This window comes from Barbus barbus (assembly GCF_936440315.1).
Source record: "Barbus barbus genome assembly, chromosome: 2".
Classification (NCBI taxonomy): Eukaryota; Metazoa; Chordata; class Actinopteri; order Cypriniformes; family Cyprinidae; genus Barbus; species Barbus barbus.
Window position 1 is genome coordinate 44,268,783 of NC_136730.1, and position 20,267 is coordinate 44,289,049.

At 35.8% G+C, this 20,267-nt stretch overlaps 1 protein-coding gene across 1 annotated transcript in view; it reads left to right on the top strand.

The window, feature by feature from the left end:
- Positions 1–8,194: 8,194 nt before the first annotated feature.
- Positions 8,195–20,267, top strand: part of LOC306881696 (adhesion G protein-coupled receptor L3-like) — a gene marked incomplete at its 5' end in the record, with an annotated part of 194,108 nt that continues 182,035 nt past the window's right edge. Inside the window, one exon of the mRNA XM_079435914.1 lies at positions 8,195–8,249. Within this exon, the coding sequence (XP_079292040.1) occupies positions 8,195–8,249 (55 nt within the window). The remainder of the gene's footprint in view (positions 8,250–20,267) is intronic.

Consider the following 20,267-nt stretch of genomic DNA (forward strand, 5'->3'; position numbering starts at 1 on the left):
AATATTTGACTGTTTTTACTGTATTTTTGATCAAATAAATGCAGCCTTGGTGAGTAGAAGTGAAATCTTATTGACCCTAAACTGTTGAATGCTAGTTTATGTTTAGTTTTAAAAAATCTAGATTATGTTTGGGTCTGTCAGGACCTTCTCAGTCCTTGAAGTTTATGTTTTGCACTTCATACACGTTCAGTTTACAATATAAGTTATACAATATATGCAGATTTTTTAAAGGTTCTTTTCTACTCTGTAAACAACATCTTTAAAATGCTCAAAATGATCATTATGTTTTTATTTTAAAGTAGAGTTTTAAAACCCTACTTGTTATTTGGCACAAAATCATGTTTGTCCTCTTCAGCCAGACCTTTTCTGGACCTCACCAAACTTTAATAACCTTCAATAACCCTTATATTTTAGTGCCAATAAACACAGTGTTAAGGGTGTTTATTTTTGTTTTTCATGTTAGCATGTTACTTACAACAAAAACATGTTCAAATCTATTAATTACTCTGAAAAATGGTCCCTGTGTGAGTTTCTCGGTTATCTGGCCTACGCTGAAGAGTCCTGCATAGATGTAAACATTACATTTCACTGGTCTGACAATAGTTGTGTATGTGTATATGTGTGTGTGTGTGTATATGTACTTTATTTAACCTATAGAGTTTGCCTGTATGTTTTTTTGTGTTGAGTATCATATTTGTTCCATCAGGTTTTTGTGGCTCATATAGTCTGATATAGTGGGGATATGAAGAAAAATTAGCTCAATTTTATTCTATGTCTCACACCGAGCAAAAATATGCAATTTGCTGCAGATGTTGATATTTATATGGACAAAAAGTGATGAAATTCTGACGGTTGTAATGCAAATCAATGAGATCTTTATAACAGTAGAGCAGATACTTACATTAAATTATATAAATATCCGTCCTCAATCTATATCTTTAGTAATATGTCTTAGTAAGATTTCAATGATCCAAAAATGTAATGTAATCCAATGCTGATTGAGCGATGACGAAATAAACGCTCTTCAGAATATGTGAGATGTTTTGGAGGCTTGTGAAGATCATTCTTCTTCCCGGAAACAAACGTTCCTCAAAAGATCCTGATTTGAGTCGCACTGATTTTTCAAAAAAAAAATAATAATAATGGAGAATCAAGTAAAGATGAGCTGCTTCAATCCATTAAATTTTCATCTGGAAATATTCCTACCGTTATTCTGACATTTACTTGATAAAAATAAGCTAAAAGACATGTGAAGCACGAGCTGAAGGTGGACGTTTGTATAAAAAAGGCCTTTACTTGATGAAAAAACGCTAAACTATCAATCAGACGACAGAAAGCATGGAGCAGATTGTTTACAACAGGTTTAACTGCAAAGTTTTGATTGTGTTGATCATTTAGAGGCCTTAGAAATTCATGAATCCGATATAACACAGTAGGATTTATAGATGCAATACTTGAATCATTCATATGACCCTCTGACCCTAACGTTTAACCCTCGCAGTGGAGGACGTTCGCTCCAGACACAACACGTTCTTCTCCACACCTAATCTGTCCTCTAGGGGCCAAAGCAATATCAGCTCATCCTGGACAGATTGAGCAATAAACTCTCCACACAAACACACACATGCACACACCAAGCGACAGAACGAGCTCCAGGACGCAGAGATGGATGAACAGATGGAGGTGGAGAGGTGTGTTGAAGAATGAACGGCGGTCACATGATCAGAGAGCGCGTGATTGGACGCTGGCAGTGATTGAGGGACGCAGCGGCCAATCAGACACCCCGCGCAGACGACCATATTGTCCCCTCAGCGGGAGGGAAATCAGCCAGTGTGTGTGTGTGTGTGTGGAACTGTAAAACTCTACATGGATTGGTCTTTCAGTCCCTCAGCAGGAGACTTTTGTCCAAATAAATGCACAGATATCTAACTACAACACAACCCGACTATACACTGCTCCTGCTGCTGTGTGTGTGTGTGTGTGTGTGTGTTAATCGACTTTCCTTTCGGGAGGCAGATTCACTCCATTCAAATCAGACCGCTTATTCTCAGAAAGAAAGAAAACTAGATTTTTAAAAAAAGCTAATATATATACTGCCCTCCAAAAGTTTGGAAATGCCCTAGAAAAGTTTTGGACAATATTGGCATGAATCCTTTTTAATTTGTGATAATTTTGCACTGATAAGGGACAACTCAAACTACGAAAACATATTTTATTACAAAAACAGTTTATACTTAAATTTTCGATTAATCAAAATATCCACCATTAGCAGCTATTACAGCTCTGTATAATCTGGGCATCCGAGCTGTCAGTTTATTCAAACATTGGCTTGATATATTACTCCAAGCCTCCTGAAGGATTGCCCAAAGATGATTCACACTGGTTGGACACTTCTTACAGTCATCACGGTCCAGTTCCTCCCATAGTAGCTCAATTGGGTTGAGGTTAGGTGATTGGGAAGGCCATTCCATGACAGACATGATGCCAGCTGACTGTTTCCTCTCCAAATAGGTTTTTTGAGTTCTCTCAACTTATTTTTGTAGGAGATTCTCAACTTTCTGTTGTATAAACTTAAAACAACAAGTTGAGAGAACTCAAAAATCTGCTGTAGCTGGTTGCCTTAAAATTTTAAGTTGGCTCAACTTTTTTTTACAGTGTGTTTCTTTGCTAAGTGGTTGCAGAAAGAATGAAATGCAGAAAGAATGAATGAAATGCAGAAAGAAAGAAAGAAATACAGAAAGAATAAATGCAGAAAGAAAGAAAGTAAGTAAGTCTAAATGTTCTGTCTGTGGTTGAATATAAGAGGCAGAATAACCAAACTTCTCCGGTAAAGAAATCAAAACAAAACTCGCTGAAAATCATTTGCAAACTCTCAGGGTGTGAGTGACTCAGATTGAATCTCTGTTATAACATGCAGCTACAGCAACAACAACAGATGATTTCGCTTCACTTTCTTCCTGTGTGTGTGTGTGTGTGTGTGTGTGTGCGTGCGTGCATTCACAGCCTTTATGCTAATTGGATTTTTTTCGATAATGTTATTACAGGAATCTACATTTGTTGGAATTGCCTTTCTTGTGGCGACCATTAAAACCTCAGTCATTTTAACCACACACACACACACACACACACACACACACACACACACACACACACATCCCCAAAAGATGTACCCTACAGGAGATTTCGAGGTTTTGCCAGATTTATCTCACTCTTGGGTACAAATTTGTCCTAAAAAGCTTGTGATGAACATTTCACTTTACCAACTGTGTTTTGAAATGGTTATCGGTATATTATAATGGTATAAAATAGGTATATTAACACTATTTGAGTTAATGAAAATACATCTTTACTGTAAATTTAATTTCTGTCTGTAAAAGTCCCAGAGCGCCCAAATATGTGGCACATTTGCAACTAGTCGTCATAAATTGTGGAAATGTGCCCCGTTTCTTGGCGTGATTGACACGCGGCTGGTGTTGAACTGTGATTTTGAGCTTGAACACTGATTTGAATGGCTGTGTGTGTTTAGAGGAATTGTTTTGACTTTCTATCCACAATGGAAAATCATGCAAAGTGAGGGAACAAGTGCAAATCCAATGCATCCGTGTTTTCACTTTTTAAAAAAAGAGTGTATGATTCTTGAGGAAGTGCAAGTGTTCATTAGTTTTGGATCCATAGATGAATCATATTTGCATTTTCTGAACAAAACAGCAGCTCTTTGTTTTATATATAAAGCTATATGTCCAACTTTACCCTGCTTGATTGCTTGAATTGTTGCTCAAATCTGCTAAATGCAACTATAAGGCATGACCATATTAAAAAATTCAAAACATTAACATTAAAAGTGCTTTGAAACCATGTGTGAAAAATCGCTATATGAATAAATGTGATTTGACTTCTTTGCAAGACAACTAGATTTGGGTACATTTAAATATCAGGTTTGTCATTTGTGCAAAGGAAGCGCCACATTTTCATCTCGATGTCGTTCGGTGCACATCTTTTGAAGATGAATGCAAAATTTGTACTTTTTCTGCAGAAGATGTTCTTTCTCATGCAAACGCTGGCTAATTTAAACCAAACCCAGGCTGTTGTGTTACCAGCATTCTTCCAAATGTCTTCTTTTGTCATCACTAAATTGTGATTTTTGTGTGAACTGTCACTTTAACACTGAGGTTTAGTGCTGTTTGATTCACTGTAGGCGACAGTAACCTGTTTGAGGAATATCAGTAGCGCAGGGCCTTTGAAAGACTGTAAGGATTGTGAGGGATTGAGGTTATTCAGCGCGGTGGAAGCGTTACATTCAGCTCCATCAGATAACGGCAGGATCGCGTTTCTCTGTGTGTTTGTGTGAGTGAAGCTCTTGCTAATGAAAGCTTGTGTCGCTCCACACGGCTCACTATTAGAGGAAAACCACACACACCCTGATCGTTATCATGATATGGACTCTGTCCTACATACACACACACAGATGTGCAGATAACACACATTTGAAGATGTGTGGATGAGTCTGACAAACGTCTGTCTGTGTCGTTTGTTGAACGTTTGATCGCTGCTCAAACAACACCGCCAGACCTCTGAGATTTTCAGTAGTTTTAACAAGCGACATAATGTACAGCCTGCTCTGCTTTGCAGCTCCTGCAATGCTTGAAATGCGGCTAAACTCACGCTAACACGAGGAGAACATGCAGACTCCACACAGAAAGGCCTGCTGTCTGAGCCTCTCCTGATATCATAATGAAGAAGATAATGGCATTGTTAAAAGAATTAAATGTTTTGGTAAAATCTTGTTTTTATTAGGAAAATATTTTTGACTTGTATAATAAAAAGTAATGTGATGTGGCAAAAAAACCCAACAAACGTATATGTCTTCTTACAGTACTTAATCTGTAGTTAAATATCTGAGACCATCACAAGAGCATTAGTACCATTAATTAGGGAGTTCTGTGTGTGTTTAGTGGAGTGTGTGCCAAGAGGTCATCTTCAGATCAGTCTCTTCTCTCTCCAGACCCGTGTTTGCATGCGTGTGTGTTTGAGCATATGTAAACACTGGCGAGTGTGAGACCTTAAAACGTTTCCTGTGGTAATTTTAAGTTGACGAAGATCCAAAGCCAGTTTGTGAGTTAATGAGTGTGTTTCTGGCCCGATATCTTCCCCAGATTGGCGTCGGGCCTCAGCGGAAGCAAACTTCACTTCGGTGAACATGGAGATGTTGTTCTGGAGAAGGAGAGAGCGAGTGCGAATGCAATGGTTTGGTGGAGTCATGTGAGAGGTGTAAGCGCATGTGATAATTTCTGAAGAATCTCACCCTCATTTATAGACGTAGTGAAGCACGTTTAGCTGAAATCCCTCCGCCGTGGCTCGTGATGCGCTGACACTTGTTTGCGTGCATGCGTGTTTAAAGCGTGTTTTCAGGTGCTGTATGTGGCTTCAGTCAGAGCTGTTTCTCTCTGGAAGTGCATGACAGTCGCTAAGTGAAAAGCCCAATGCACTCGCTGACGACAGGGAATCATGGTTCAAAAAAGCCCAACGATTGCGCTGACACTGGGGATTCAGGCCTCGCTTACTCATCTGCGTCTCCCAGCATGCCGCTCTCCTCTGCTCCGATTGCCCGATTACACAGAGTCTGCACACATCACACACACACACACACACACACACACACACACCCAACAGCCAGACAGTTTATTCATCATTATCTATTAAAGTGAAAGCACACATTCTAAAGAAACAGTTGACAAATTGGAACGGAAGACTACATTTTGAATCATACTATGATTTCCCCGACAACAGAAGTATAAAGTGACCAAAAAGGTGATCGTATTATTGATTGAGTTGAGTTGAGTAAAGGGACAATTTTTGTGATGAACCAGTGTTATTTTAATATTTTTATAAATGATGATAGTATTTAATATTAATACTTTATTTTGACTTGTGGTGTTATTTTAGTATTGTTTATATACCAATATAATATTGTATTAATGCTTTGCATTAGCTTTTATTTTCAAATGTTAGTTTTCATTAAAATTTTAGTTTGTTTTAGTCTATTAATATACTATTTTATTTTTATGTTTGTTTAATATAATAGAAAATAGAAATATAATTAAATAGAAAACCCCACAAAGAAATATAAATGTTGCCTTGTCAACAATATTATTTTTATTACAATTTCAATCATTTTTTAAAAGTTGGATTGATTTACAAAATAATGAGTGTATACATTTAATTTCAATTAACGCTAAAGAGAAGTATAAAAACAAGTGACCAAAACATGACCATTTATACATTATTATAGCATTTATTTGCTTTTATTTGTACATTTACAGTTTTAATTTTAATCGTAATTTTAGTCATTTTTGTGCTTTTGTCATTTTAAATACTTAAAAATATATATCTATCAGACTTTATTTCTATTTTGGTTTTAGCAAATTTTACTACTTCAACTAAAACTATTACTTAAAAAAAAAAAAAAAAATTATATATATATATATATATATATATATATATATATATATATATATATATATATATATATATATATATATATATATATATATAATATACAGTATATAATTTTTTTTTTTTTCTTTAAGTAATAGTTTTTGTTTTTGTTAGCAATAAAAAACTCTTCAAATATTGAATATGGAGTCTTCAGTCTTCATATCTGTCACGGCTGTCTGTAATGCAGTAGAAAGATGAATCCAGCTCTGCTCCAGTGTTGCTTTCGTTCAGTCTGACGTGCTTCTGAGGAATCTGTAAACATCAGCACCCATTCATATCCACTGCAGCGAGTCCGGCATTCCAGATCCTTTATCAGCCGGATCCCGAGAGCCACGAAACAACAGGATTGCACAGGAAAAACGGAGAGAGAGAGAGAGAGTGGGCGAGAGAGGTGTTGAAAGGCTTGTCTGTAACCAGGGTTTATCTGAAAGGTCTCACAATGCACTTCTGCATGGCTGCAGATCTGTAAAAGTATTGATGTGTGTTCTGCATCTGCTCTATTGGTCTCTTTATGCCCGTTATGATCATCATTTAGTGTTATTTCCTAATTAACACTAAAGCAATGGTGCAAAGCATCATGGGACACTCCTCTCAGTTCCCAAGCACGCATGTGGAGTTATGTAGTCTTTCGCTGCCTGCAGGAGAATGCGTTGACCTGATTTTTTTGATGAGTGAAAATGCCCTTGTCAGGTGACCTTTGACCCGGGACGGTCCGTCACTGTCATCAGCCGTCTGGAGCGATCGCTCACTCGTCTTCTGGGAAACAGTGTCAAATACTGTGTGTTTCAGACTGACACATTGGACATACTGTGCTGGTTTTATGCTACAGTGATGGTATCAAGCGTAGTAATTATGACAAATTACACTCGATTATTGACATATTCTTTACAGCACTTTACTGCTTTAACGGGTTGTACCTTGATACCTTACTGTGCTTTATACTGAGCAGCTACTCTGCAGTGCTTTAAATGGAGATGTTTAAGCCTTGATTTGCTCATTGTAATAAATAAATGATAGTGATGAAATAATAAATCAGCTGATTTTTGGCCCTTTTAAGACTGTATTGTTGTTGTTAATTACAACTAAAAGTATTCCAGGTCTGTTACAAAGCTTTGGGTAACAGAAATAAAGCTGAAAAAGGTAAATATTAGATGAAAAAAATTAAATAGAACTAATTTGACTTAGCTGGGCAACATTTCTGATTTTCTTTCAAGTTTGAAGCATTAAAACTATTAAAGAAATAAAATAAATGAAAGTTAAATAGAAATTAAAAATACTAAAAACTAATAAAAAATTACAAAAAACAACAAATTACTAAAGCTTTAAATAAAATTAATATGAAAACAAATTAATGTCAGCTAATTAAAAATATTAATACAAACTCTTTATATTAATAAAAACACTGATTTGAGATTATTTGCATTGGCCTCTTGGCCTTTTTGGCCTATAAAGTGTTTTTTTTTTTTTTTAAGGTCTGTTGATGGCCTTGTCACTTAATAATAAAATAAGTTTAATAACCTGGATTGATCACTTACTTTTTCCTCTCTTTCTGTGTTCATAGGTGGCTTTATAATTGCCGCAAAGAAAGAACCACTGAGCTCCAAATCTTGAGTGAACTCCCTTCATTCTCACTCAACCAATCCGCTGGAAGGGGAGGAGCCACACTCAAACCAGCCAATCCAGAATGAGGGGTGGGGCCATGGGGGTTTTACAAGTGCTGCTATTGGCCAGTGTGCTGGAGCCTGCAACTCTGGGTGAGTCTTACGCTTTCATTGCTTCATTGAAAAAAAAAAAATACAATCTGTGGTTTCCAATGGCTTTTTACAAGTATTTTATATCCAAAAGCAGAAAATATAAAAGTCTTTTAGCAAACGCTAAATGAAGAGACACGCAATATACGAGATGCAAAGGCAATATCTGATGCAAACCAAATGTTGTTAAGCTAACAGCATGATCCTCTAATAAGCAAATAATGACACCTATTGGGGAAAACAGTACACTTTTGCAACTAGACTGAATGTCTCATGTAATGGTGCCTTAAAATTAGTCTAAAATAAGCTGTTTAAAATGTCAGCTTGGTTATGTTGTCTACTTATTTTAACGAACCCCAGTAGTGTACCTTGAAATGTGGTCTATGTAGGTATCTTACTACATTTTTGGAACAATATAAACCCTGAAGTTGATTCGGCGAAACCAGCTTAGCTCTTCCTTGAACAGAAAATGGCCCTAATGGGCGATTAGAGGTGCTGCCATCATTTCAGAGGATATTTGGCCGCAGATGCTGGACAGCAAGGAACGTAATTGTAGATCGGGGAGAAATAAAGCAGAGCAGCAGAAGTAGGAAAGAGCGATTTGGAGAGAAAATTAGACAGAGCATGAGGTCAATAATTATTTATTTACCATTTGTTTGTGGGTATCCATGTAATAAGGCTCGTCTAATTAAAAAAGCTAATGAGCTGCATTGTTCTGTTTTCCATTCGACATGCAACAGCCGGAAAAACAGACTTAAAAGCACACACACATCCACCGATTTTACCGTCTCCAGCTCTGAACTGCTGTAAAGGAAAAAGGGAAGCAGCGCTCATGTTTTAAAGGCTGTAGATACTGAAACTTACTTCTGTAATTAAATTACCTGTGGGAGTGTTTTCGTCCTTCTGCTGAAGCTTTTCTGCGATATTGATGTCTACAATGCTTTATTGTTTATAATGTAGATTTTTTTGTGAAATCTGAAGGACAAATTTGTGCTGCAAGACTGAAAGTCTCTCTTTAGAAGTAAAAAAATGTCCTTACAAAAGCAGTTTGCATGAATGCAAATGATAAATATCACGTGAAATTGTATCTATATTGATAATATTCTATCTCTAATATCAAAAAATAAAAAATGAGATGTTTCTTGAGCAGTAAATCAGTATATTATTATGATTTCTGAAGATCATGTGACACTGAAGACTGGAGTAATGATGCTGAAAATACAGCTTTGAGCACAGAAATAAATTACATTTTTAACACATATTCACATAGAAAACAGATATTTGAAATAGCAAAAATATTTCACAATATTACTGTTTTTACTGTATTTTTATCAAATAAATGCATATGAGACTTCTTTCAAAAACTTTAAAAAATCTCAATTTTTCTAAAACTCTTGATCTGTACCCTAGTGAAAAATAAATAGACTACACTGTATTTGAAATACATTTATTTCATGTTAAGTATACTACAAATACATTTACATATTTAAATAGTAACTTTAAAGATCATACAATCCTCATCAATAGTGACATAAAAACACATTTTAGGCTTAATCTGCATTGTGCACAAGTAGTATCCAAATAAAGTATAATTATAATTTTTATGTCAGTAAGTCTCAAGCGATATGTCAGTGAATGTGTTAATGGATTTGAACTATACACTGTAAAGTTCAGCAAACTTATTTTTTAGGAGATTTTTGAGTTCTCTCAAATTTTCTTTTCAATGCTGTTAAAAAATCAAAAGTTGAGAGAACTTAAACGTTTAAGGCAACCAGCTTCAGCAGATTTTTTGTCAGAGTTTTGTCAACTTGTTGTTTTAAGTTTATACAACAAAAAGTTGAGAACTCAAAAATCTCCTAAAAAAATTTATTTAGAGAACTTAAAAATCTGCTGAAGCTGGTTGCCTTGCATTAAGTTTGCTTAACTTTTTTATTTTATTTTTTACAGTGTACTTAGTATGAAATAAATGCATTTTAAAAATATAACTTTTTACTAGGGTAGTGTACATGTATTACAAGAAAAAAATATTGGGGAACCTGAACAGAAAGATTCAGTTTGTATATATTACATAATATTACGTATTTTGTAATTGTTGCGTTGAACTGAAAGCAGATTTTGTTTTTTTTCTTCATCAGGAGACGCATCTCTACATGATTTGTGTCATCATGTTAAACCACAGATTAAAGTCATGTTTGAGTTTACAAGCAAATAAAGATGTTCTCTTAATATCACAGGATAATCCCACAATCTCTCACCTACTGACCCACTTAGAGGCGATCGCAAATCCTGTTTGTGTCCCGTACCCAGATTCAACACACACACGCCAACAGCGTCTAATGGAGATTCATAACTATTTTACATTTTGGCAAACTGGTGACTAATTTTTATGAATTCATAATCTCATTTTAACTTTTTCGTATGATCTTCTTACGCCTCACTGATAGTTATGTTTAGGGTTGGATCTTCATGCTTATGTTTCCTTAAAAATCATGTATTTGTACATCACATCATAAAAAAAAAATCATATGAAATCCTCTCTTTGTAAAATAGTCAAGTTCAGGTTACACAAACACACAATGATGGAGAATAATATTTGTTTTTGTAGATGAATATGCTTGAATGTGTCTAGAAAATATATCATAATGTATTTATAAATTATTATAAATCACAATTATTATAAAATTATAAGAATTAAATATCATATTCTTAAAATTGTGTGTGTGTGTGTGTGTGTGTATATATATGTGTGTGTGTGTGTGTGTATATATGTGTGTGTATGTATATGTAAAAATATTTCTACATTATAAATATAAATACATTTCATTCAGTTTAAAAAAGTATCCAAATTAGCCGTTTATGCTTAAAAAGAAAAAAGAAAACTTTTCTCTTTGAACTGACTATAACTTTATTTTTCTTTTTTTCCAATGCTTATATATTTGGACTAAAAACAAGACAAAAATACAGACTAAGAAAAGCCTTTATTTTTTTTTATTTTTTTTTTGCAATGTTTTGAGTCCACACACACACACACACACACACACACACACAGTGGATAATTATGTTTGGTTTTGAATGTGTAAGTAATTTTTTTAATAAATCCATATAAGAAAAGCTGCATACAGTAGTTTTATCAATTTCATTTCCTCAAAATGAGTTATAAGTTATGCTTAAAAATGTATAAGCATATAAGCATATTGCTTAATTTTGACATTTTTTCAGAAAGCAAAACTCAATATCTCATGTATCTCATGTAAAGTAATTGTGCCTTTATTTAATTATGTGTAGATATGCATGCTGAAAAACAAGATACAAATATAATTTAATTAGTATGAGTTTTGGTAATTAAGTTTGCTTTTTTTTTTTTTACATTTAATACTTGCATTACAAAAGTGCTAATTTTTAAATTAAGTCATTTGGAAAGCAGTTAAAAAGAGCTTTGACTGAGCCAGACACACACGAGGCAACAGAAAGGGACAGAAAGTGTGTGTTATTTAACATAAAATAAAGCTAGTATTAAATATAATGTGTTTGAAACTCCTCAAATATCTCTACACACATTCAGAGCTTATTATTTCTGCTTGGAGGATGAAGTACGGAGGATTTCTGAGCTTCAGAACATTTCACACAACCCAAATCCAGAGACCAAACAGGCTTTTTTTTTAGTTTTGTGTCAATATTTTCATGGTAGATCAGTGTCGGTGCTGAGGAAGGTTTGAAGTCTCACACACACACATGCGTAACAGGCAAAAACATCCATCTGACACATGTTTACACAGAACAACAATTAGAAACTAGGCCAGGTGGACTGTCGGGATCTTGAGTAGACATCAAACGGCTCAAAATGCCCATGCTTATTATGTGTGCGTGTGTGTATATCAGTGTGTTTGCGCTCGCTCTCTCTCACACACACACTGAATAAATAACCTGAACTTCATCATCTTTGCCATGATGCAACCCTGAGGAAACTCAGCAGTGCTTCTGAAGCAGTGTGTGTTTCTCTGCATTCTGATGTCCCTCAAAACCAGAAACACCTAAAATGTGTTCATATTTATTGCACGGCTCTCTTGATTGTGATTGGTCAGCCGCTGAACTCTGTGGTCAGGTGATTTTTTTTAGTTGTGTGATTAACTGTACAGTACATAGCTGTGCAGGTTTCGTGACTTTCTGTCCTCTTTGTTCATCACAGACAAATAAATGAGCTGAATTTATTTATTTTTATTCTGCAAGGATGCATTAAATTAAGCAAAAGTGACAGTACAGATGTTTATAATGACACAGAAGATTTCTATTTTAAATAAATGCTGTTCTTTTGAACTTTCTATTGATTAAAGAACCTAGAAAAATAAAATATGTCACAGTTTCCACAAAAAATATATATTTCTAAAGGATCGTGTGACACTGAAGACTGGAGTAATGATGCTGAAAATTCAGCGCTGCGTCACAGAAATAAATGACATTTTACTATAACTTCACATAGAAAACACTTATTTTAAATCATCATAATATTTCACAATTTTACTGTTTTTAATCAAATAAATGTAGCATTGTTTGCCTGAAGATTACAAAAACATTAAAGCATCTCATCAAACCTAAACTTTTCAACAATGATGAACATTTATATTGTTAGAAATGGCTTGAAATGTTGATTTCTATATTTTCACACAGAAAATTATATTTTTTATGATTAAATAACATAACATATATTACATAAATATATAAAATATTTAAAATAAATAAATAAAATATATAGGCAGGCATTTAGGCAACAATCAATGGTCAACTATATGGTTGAATGGTGATTGAGTAATATATCGTATAGTTTTTTTTACATTATATTAGTATATTTTTCATAAATAGTATGGAAATTAATTTTTCCAAATTATCACGTGTTCAGTATGTTGTCATGCCGTGTAATTTGCCCATTTTTGTTGATCATAACAATGCTATTCATAATATTTCATCAACATAATTACTTTCTGTCTCAAAGACTACTTTTCTGCTGATATGACCAACTTCACGTGGGTGTGAAAACTAATTTCAGACAATAATTTTAGACTTAACATGTTTAAGTCAGTTATGTTCAGTGAAAGCCGTTTCAAGTTGTCTTTCTCATTTTGTAACGTTTGCACGTGACTTATAGGGATAATTCATCCAAACTCATCATTTACTGGAGTCATTTCAAACCTATGCAACTTTATTTCTTCTGTATAAAAATAAAATATGTTTTGTTTTTTGTCCATTGAAGGTCAGTGTAGTCTGATTCTGTTTTGGACCCCACTGCCTTTCATTATCGCTGGTCTCCAGACTATAACTCCATCTCACACCAAGAGAAATGATCAAGAATAGTTTTGTGTCAGTCAGGATATTTTTGACGTTCTTAATTTCTTTGTTCGGGGACAGTTGCTAATAGCGTGAGAAGTGTCTAATTAATTCCACAGAAGCTCTCCCACTTCTACTTCTCTTAATTAGTGCATTTTAAAGTTATTTTGACTGCAGGGATTTGTGGCTATAATAGCATTGGCTTAACAAGATGATCAGTTAGAAGCAGTGGTGGTGAGCGCCTGACCGGAGAAACCTGCAGAACAGATTGCACTGGCACGCGGGGAACATCGAGGACGTGGAGAGACAGCAGTTTCAGCCGCTGAAGAGCCTCAGGAAAGAGAAAAACATCATTTGCTTGGATCGCTGCGTTTAGTTTCGTTTCGTCCCAGCCGTGAGATTGGAATAGGTTTCATGGCAAGTGCTATAAGTAATTGTCCTTTCAGTAAACCAGACGGAGCATATACTGTAGTTATTTCCCATAATGCAATGCACGTGTGCACATCTGAACAAAAGTCTTTAGCAGTGTTGGGGAAGCTCGTTATTTAAAGATGTTTCAATACAGTCGAAATATCAGTTTGAAAGCTACTAACCAGTGTTGTTTTAGTGTCATTGATATATTATTGTATAATGATAAAAAAAAGTAGGAAAGGTCTTGCTCAGAAATTGCTAATACATTTCATGAATAATTACCAAGAAAATGCAAGTAACACATTGAATTCAATGTAAAATGTTAAAAGGAGAAAGACTGAAATGTATTTATTTTTTGTAAAATATACTGCAATATTCTTTAATTAAAAACTTTTAAAAATTATGTATTTTTACAGTGCAGTTTCTGGTAATATTTCTAATTTTTGTTCTAAATTTAATTTGAAAGTTTTAGTAATGTTGTGTTTTTTATTAGTATTTTTATGTCAAATTTTTAGTGAACTTTTATTTAGCAGTTTTAGTTTTAGTACTTTTATGTTTTTAATTTTAGTTAACTATAATCGTGTTACTGACTACAAGTTTTTAGGAATTTTGATTTGTGGTTTTGACATTTATTTATTTATTTACTTGCTATATGTCTATGCCGTTTTTAGACATTTTTATTTATTAGTTTTAGTTTATTTAGCTTATTTTAGTACTTCAAGTTGTTGAGCAATGATGGTAACTAGCTGAAATAAAATAAGTTTGTTATTTCAAGTATGAACATGTTTGTTTATTTATTTGTTATTTTTTGTTTTAGTTAACTATAATAATTTGGTACAGTAGTAGGAAGGTATTTTGTTGTGTGTTTTTGTCATTTACATTTATTTTTAATTTTGTTTATTTCTTTATTAATATATCTATCTAGCTTTTATTCATTTAGATTTATTAGTATTAGTTCTGATTTGAGTTATTTGAGTATTTCAGATGTTTCCTTGGCATGTTTTTAGGGTTAGACTCTCAATCTCATGTTAGTTTTCTGCTCGTGTAACACATTTGAATGCATTTGCGTGCGAGTGTTTTGTTTGTTTTCTTCATCCTGCTCGCCGACTCTCATTTGGATCTTTGAATTTGAAGTAACTCCAGTTACAATGAGCCTGAAGAGCTGTGAAAGCAGGACGTTTCTGCGGCTTCCTGTGTGAATGTGTGCGAACAGACACGGTGTGTGTGGAGAAGCGCGCAATTAAATTACACTTGTACCTTTATTTGCATTTTAAAACTTTTTCTAGCACTTTAAATCTACTTCGGATGTGGGAAATAGCTGCTTGTTTGTGTGTCATCTCTCTCGTGGACACACACACTCACACACTCTCTCTCTCTCACACACACACACACACACACACACACACACTCACTCACTCAGGGTTGTAATACTTGTCAAGTGATTTCAGAAGCGTTTTTTCTTATGCAAAGAGAAACGACAGCTGTCACACTCACACAGTTTCCTTGTTTCTCCCTCTACCTCTGTCTATCTGTATCTCATTTTCCGGCTCGTATCCGGTGTCGTTTTCCCTGGAAATCTCTGTCATTCGCAGCGGCTAAATTAAGCTCTGATTGCGTTAGCAGGCCTACGGCTGTGCGTTCCTGGCGACTTTATTAGCCGCGCAGATGCAGGATGGGTTGCAAACACGCTGTCATGTTTGATTCTATCATCGAGCTGATCAATATTCGCCATATTTCCGGATATCAGGCTCTCTGGAGTTTAGCCGGATGAAGCACACATGCATTTCGAGATTTCCAGTGAATTATGTTGTCTGTGCTCGGATGTTCTTTACATTAAAGCATTAGGAACGGAAACATATATTTGAGTGTAATAGATCAGAACGTGCCTCAGGAAAATAGAGGAGGATTTTGCTGGTAAAAGCTGTATGCATTGTGGCATTGTGACAAAAAAATAAAAAATAAAAAAATAATTTTATTTGTCACATACACAATTATACAGAGTATAACCAGCAGTGAAATGTAGGTCAGGTATATTTTATAAATATAAATATAAATGTGCAGGTCAGTATGTTGTTGACTTAGATAATAATAAGAGGAATGTGCAAAAAGTTGTACAGGGTATGTAAATAGCAGCAATATGAGGTAGAAAAAATTCTGAAGCTTATTGATATGGTGGTATATACATGGAGTCATGTGATGTTATGACACAGAGTTAGAGTTTAGGAGCCTGATGGCCTGGGGGAAGAAGCTCCTCCTAAGTCTCTCGGTTTTTGTCATCAGGCTACGGAAGCGCTTACCAGATGGAAGCAAAGTAAATAGCTGGTTATCAGGGTGATTAGAGTCCTTGATGATTTTAACTGCTCTACTTTTGCAGCGTTTGAGGTAGACGTCCTGCAGAGAGGGGAGAGCAGACCCTGAGATGCGCTCAGCTAAGCGCACAACTCTCTGTAGTGCTTTGCAGTCCTGATTGGAGCTGTTTCCATACCACACTGAGATGCACGGAGTCAATACACTTTCTATGGTCCCTGAATAGAAAGTTTTCAGGATTGCTGGTGAGACCCTGCATTTCCTTAGCTGACGCAGATGGTACAGTCTTTGCCTGGCTTTCTTAACCTGTGTTTGGATGTGTGTAGTCCAAGTCAGGTTCTCGGAGATGTTTACAGCGAGGTACTTGAAGCTACTCACCCTCTCCACAGGGGTCCCACTGATCATAAGAGGAGTGTAGGGCTGCTGCTGTCTCTTCCTAAAGTCCATGATCAGCTCTTTAGTTTTGCTCACATTCAGAGAGAGACAGTTGTCCTGGCACCATGATGTGAGACTCTCTACCTCATCCAAGTACGTGGTCTCATCGTTGTTGGAGATGAGGCCCAGAACCACAGTATCATCAGCGAATTTGATAATAGATGTGGAGCTGTGAGAGGACACGCAGTCATGCGTGTAGAGAGAGTAGAGCAGGGGACTCAGGACACAGCCCTGTGGGGCTCCTATGTTCAGAGTGATGGAGTTTGAGGTGAACTGGCCAACTTTCACCACTTGAGGTCTGCCGGTGAGGAAGTCTTGAATCCAGTCACAGAGTGAGGAGTTTAAGCCGAGGTCTGTGAGTTTAGAAGCCAGCTTGATGGGGACTATAGTGTTGAAAGCTGAGCTATAGACAATGAATAGCAGCTTTACATAATTCCCATTGTTGCTGTCCAAGTGTGTGAGGGAAGAGTGGAGGACGTGAGAGATGGCATCGTCCGTAGATCTGTTTGGGCGATAGGCAAACTAAAGAGGGTCCAAAGTATCAGGTATGGAGGAGCAGATGTGGCTCTTTACAAGTCTCTCAAAAACCTTCATGACTATAGATGTGAGGGCAACTGGGCGATAGTCATTCAGGCAAGAGGGTTTATTGTTCTTTGGCACAGGGATAATGACAGATTTTTTAAATGCAGTGGGAACCACGGAGGTAGCAAGGGACTCATTAAAGATAGACGTGAACAAACCAGCGAGCTGATCGGTGCAGGACCTCAGAATACGGCCGGTTATCCCATCAGGTCCGGCTGCTTTCCTGACGTTCACTTTCTTTAGCGCCCTCCGAACCTCCGCCGCCGCCGCCGTTGCAATCGAAGCGGCCGAAGAAGGTGTTTAACTCGTCGGCCAGCAACGGATCTGCTCTCACCTCCGCGGAGGATTTGTTTCCAAAGGCACAGATGGTCCTCAGTCCCTGCCACATGCGTCGAGAGTCATTGAGCTGGAAATGAGACTCAATTCTCTCTCTGTATCTGTGTTTAGCGGCTCTTACTGCGCGTCGGAGAGCATAGCACAATGCTTTGTACTCGCTCATATTCCCGGTCAGAAGAGCCTCATTGTAAGCGGCAGTGCGTGTGTTAACCGCGGCACGGATTGATCTGTCCACCCACGGTTTCTGGTTGGAGAATGTCCTTATCGTTATTGTTTCTGTAGCTTGCTCGGTTAGCGTGTTTACAAAGCTCAATGCTACATCCGTGAACTCGCTGACGTCAGAAGAACTCGCCCGGAACATGTCCCAGTCGATGTCATCTAGAGCTGCCTGCAGCATAGCCTAGTGGGAGGACCAGCGCTTCACTACTCTCTGCACCGAAGGTTCCTGAATGAGCCTTTGTTTGTATCCCGGTGTTAGAAAAATGGCAGCATGGTCCGATTTGCCAAAAGCCGGTAGTGAGCGGGCTTTGTAGGCATTCTTGAACTGAGTGTAGCAATGATCCAGTGTGTTTGGTCAAAGCCAAACTCGGAATTCATGCTCTGCATCCAACGTGCACACACACAGCAGTGAACACACACACACCATGAACACACACCCGGAGCAGTGACTTATTAAATATATATATATATATATATATATATATCACTGTAATGTGACAAAATATATTACAGTATTTTTGTGTTTCAATATTTGGTATTTTATCATTGAATTCAATGATAACCACCGCCACCATTTTGTTGTTTTATCATTATTATTAGTGTTTTATTTTTAAATAATGTTATATGTATAAATTAAATTATAAATTATATATAAATTAATATGTACCTTCTATTGATTTTTATTTATTAGTTTTAGTTTATTTTAGTACTTCAAGTTAAATTAAACGACAATCTGAAAATAAAGAAATACAATTTATTTTTATTTTTTGAAAGTTTTAAATAAGTTTTTTCTTTTTTTATTTGTATTTTTAAATAAGCTTACTTTTTATTTTAAGTAACAGTTTTTATGCTTTCACAGTAGTTTTAGTCATTTTTAAGGTTAGTAGAAGGAAGGAATTTTCTTGTGTGTTTTTGTCCTTTTTTATGTGTCTTTTAAAATATGTTTTAATTTATGTTTATTTATTAGGTTTTAGGTTGTGGGTGAAATATGACCCATATGTTTTTGTGAGAGCCACTCATAAGTGTAAGTGTGCACGCTTGGGTGTGTGTACAGGTGTATAGATACACGTGTATAAATACTGTATGTTTGTGTTCAAATAGTTACTGTTTGCACATATGTTTGCGTCTGTGTTTTTTGGAGCAAAAATGTAACTGTCAAGCTTTTTATGCAGACAAAAACTGTATGTATATGTTTTTAGTTGTGTCATCATCCTCAGTAAATATGTGCGCTTGCGTGTATTTTGTGTTTGTAAGTCTGTAATACATGTGTATTAAGTATTTCTTCAGTAAAGCCTGAGGCGATTGAACACAAGCATCAGTTTGACTGAGTTTGTCCTGTTCTGTTGTTTCCATGTGCTCACACACACACACACACACACACACACACACACACACACACACGACCCTATATTTAATAAGTCAACTCCAAACAGACAGTGTCTTACTTCTGCAGATCTCATGCGTTTATTATTCAGTCATCTTATTCAATGCAGTCTAGTGTACAATTTTTTCTCAAGGAAACGCTCGACTGAAAACTGCATATCATACGGTCACACAATCATGAACGCACACATCTGTGGAACTAGAGGACATTAGGTGATGGGTGAGATGTGTGTGATGTTATAATGGTGTGATAGTAAGATTAACAGCTATTCATGCACTCAATATTTAATACTCGGTCCTCCCTAATACATGTGATCATGATAATAAAAGCTGCAACTCGATATCTAATCACAGTTTTGCTGATGCCCTGCAGGTACAGCCAGATAAAACCAGTGTAAGGTTTAAGACTGACCACCTAAACCAGTCTGGAGCCGGGTTATTATAGTAAACTAAAACCATAAAAAAAAAAAAAATATATATATATATATATATATATATATATATATATATATTAGGGCTGTCAATTTAACACATTAATTTATTAGTTATGAAAATATAAAGCGATTTAAATATTTTAACGCAGTTAACGCACTTGCCCCGCCATACATCATCTTACATTTTATACAGTAGACTGTTGACAGATATAATGCAGGGTACCAACTCCATAAGTGCAGTTATGCCCTAAAATTCAAGATATTGGTGTAAAAATGCCCCTGTATGAGTTTTTGTCTCATATTTATATCACGTGATAAGCAATGTCACACCAGTAATGAGAGCAGAATCACACAAGTGCTGATTTTGTCCCGAACATCACAAGTTTAAATGTGATTATATTTTAAACACAATATTGTGTGTTGTGCAGTTTTGCTAATGAAAATATTACCTATAAAGCCACAGCAGAACTGTTGTGCATCTGTGAGCAGGATAGTGGCTTTTATTTTCTGAATGAATCCTCATTTTGAAGGAATCGTGTGAGCTAATGATTCAAAGGCTCATTCATAGAGAGAGCTGTTTACTGAATTCCTGAAT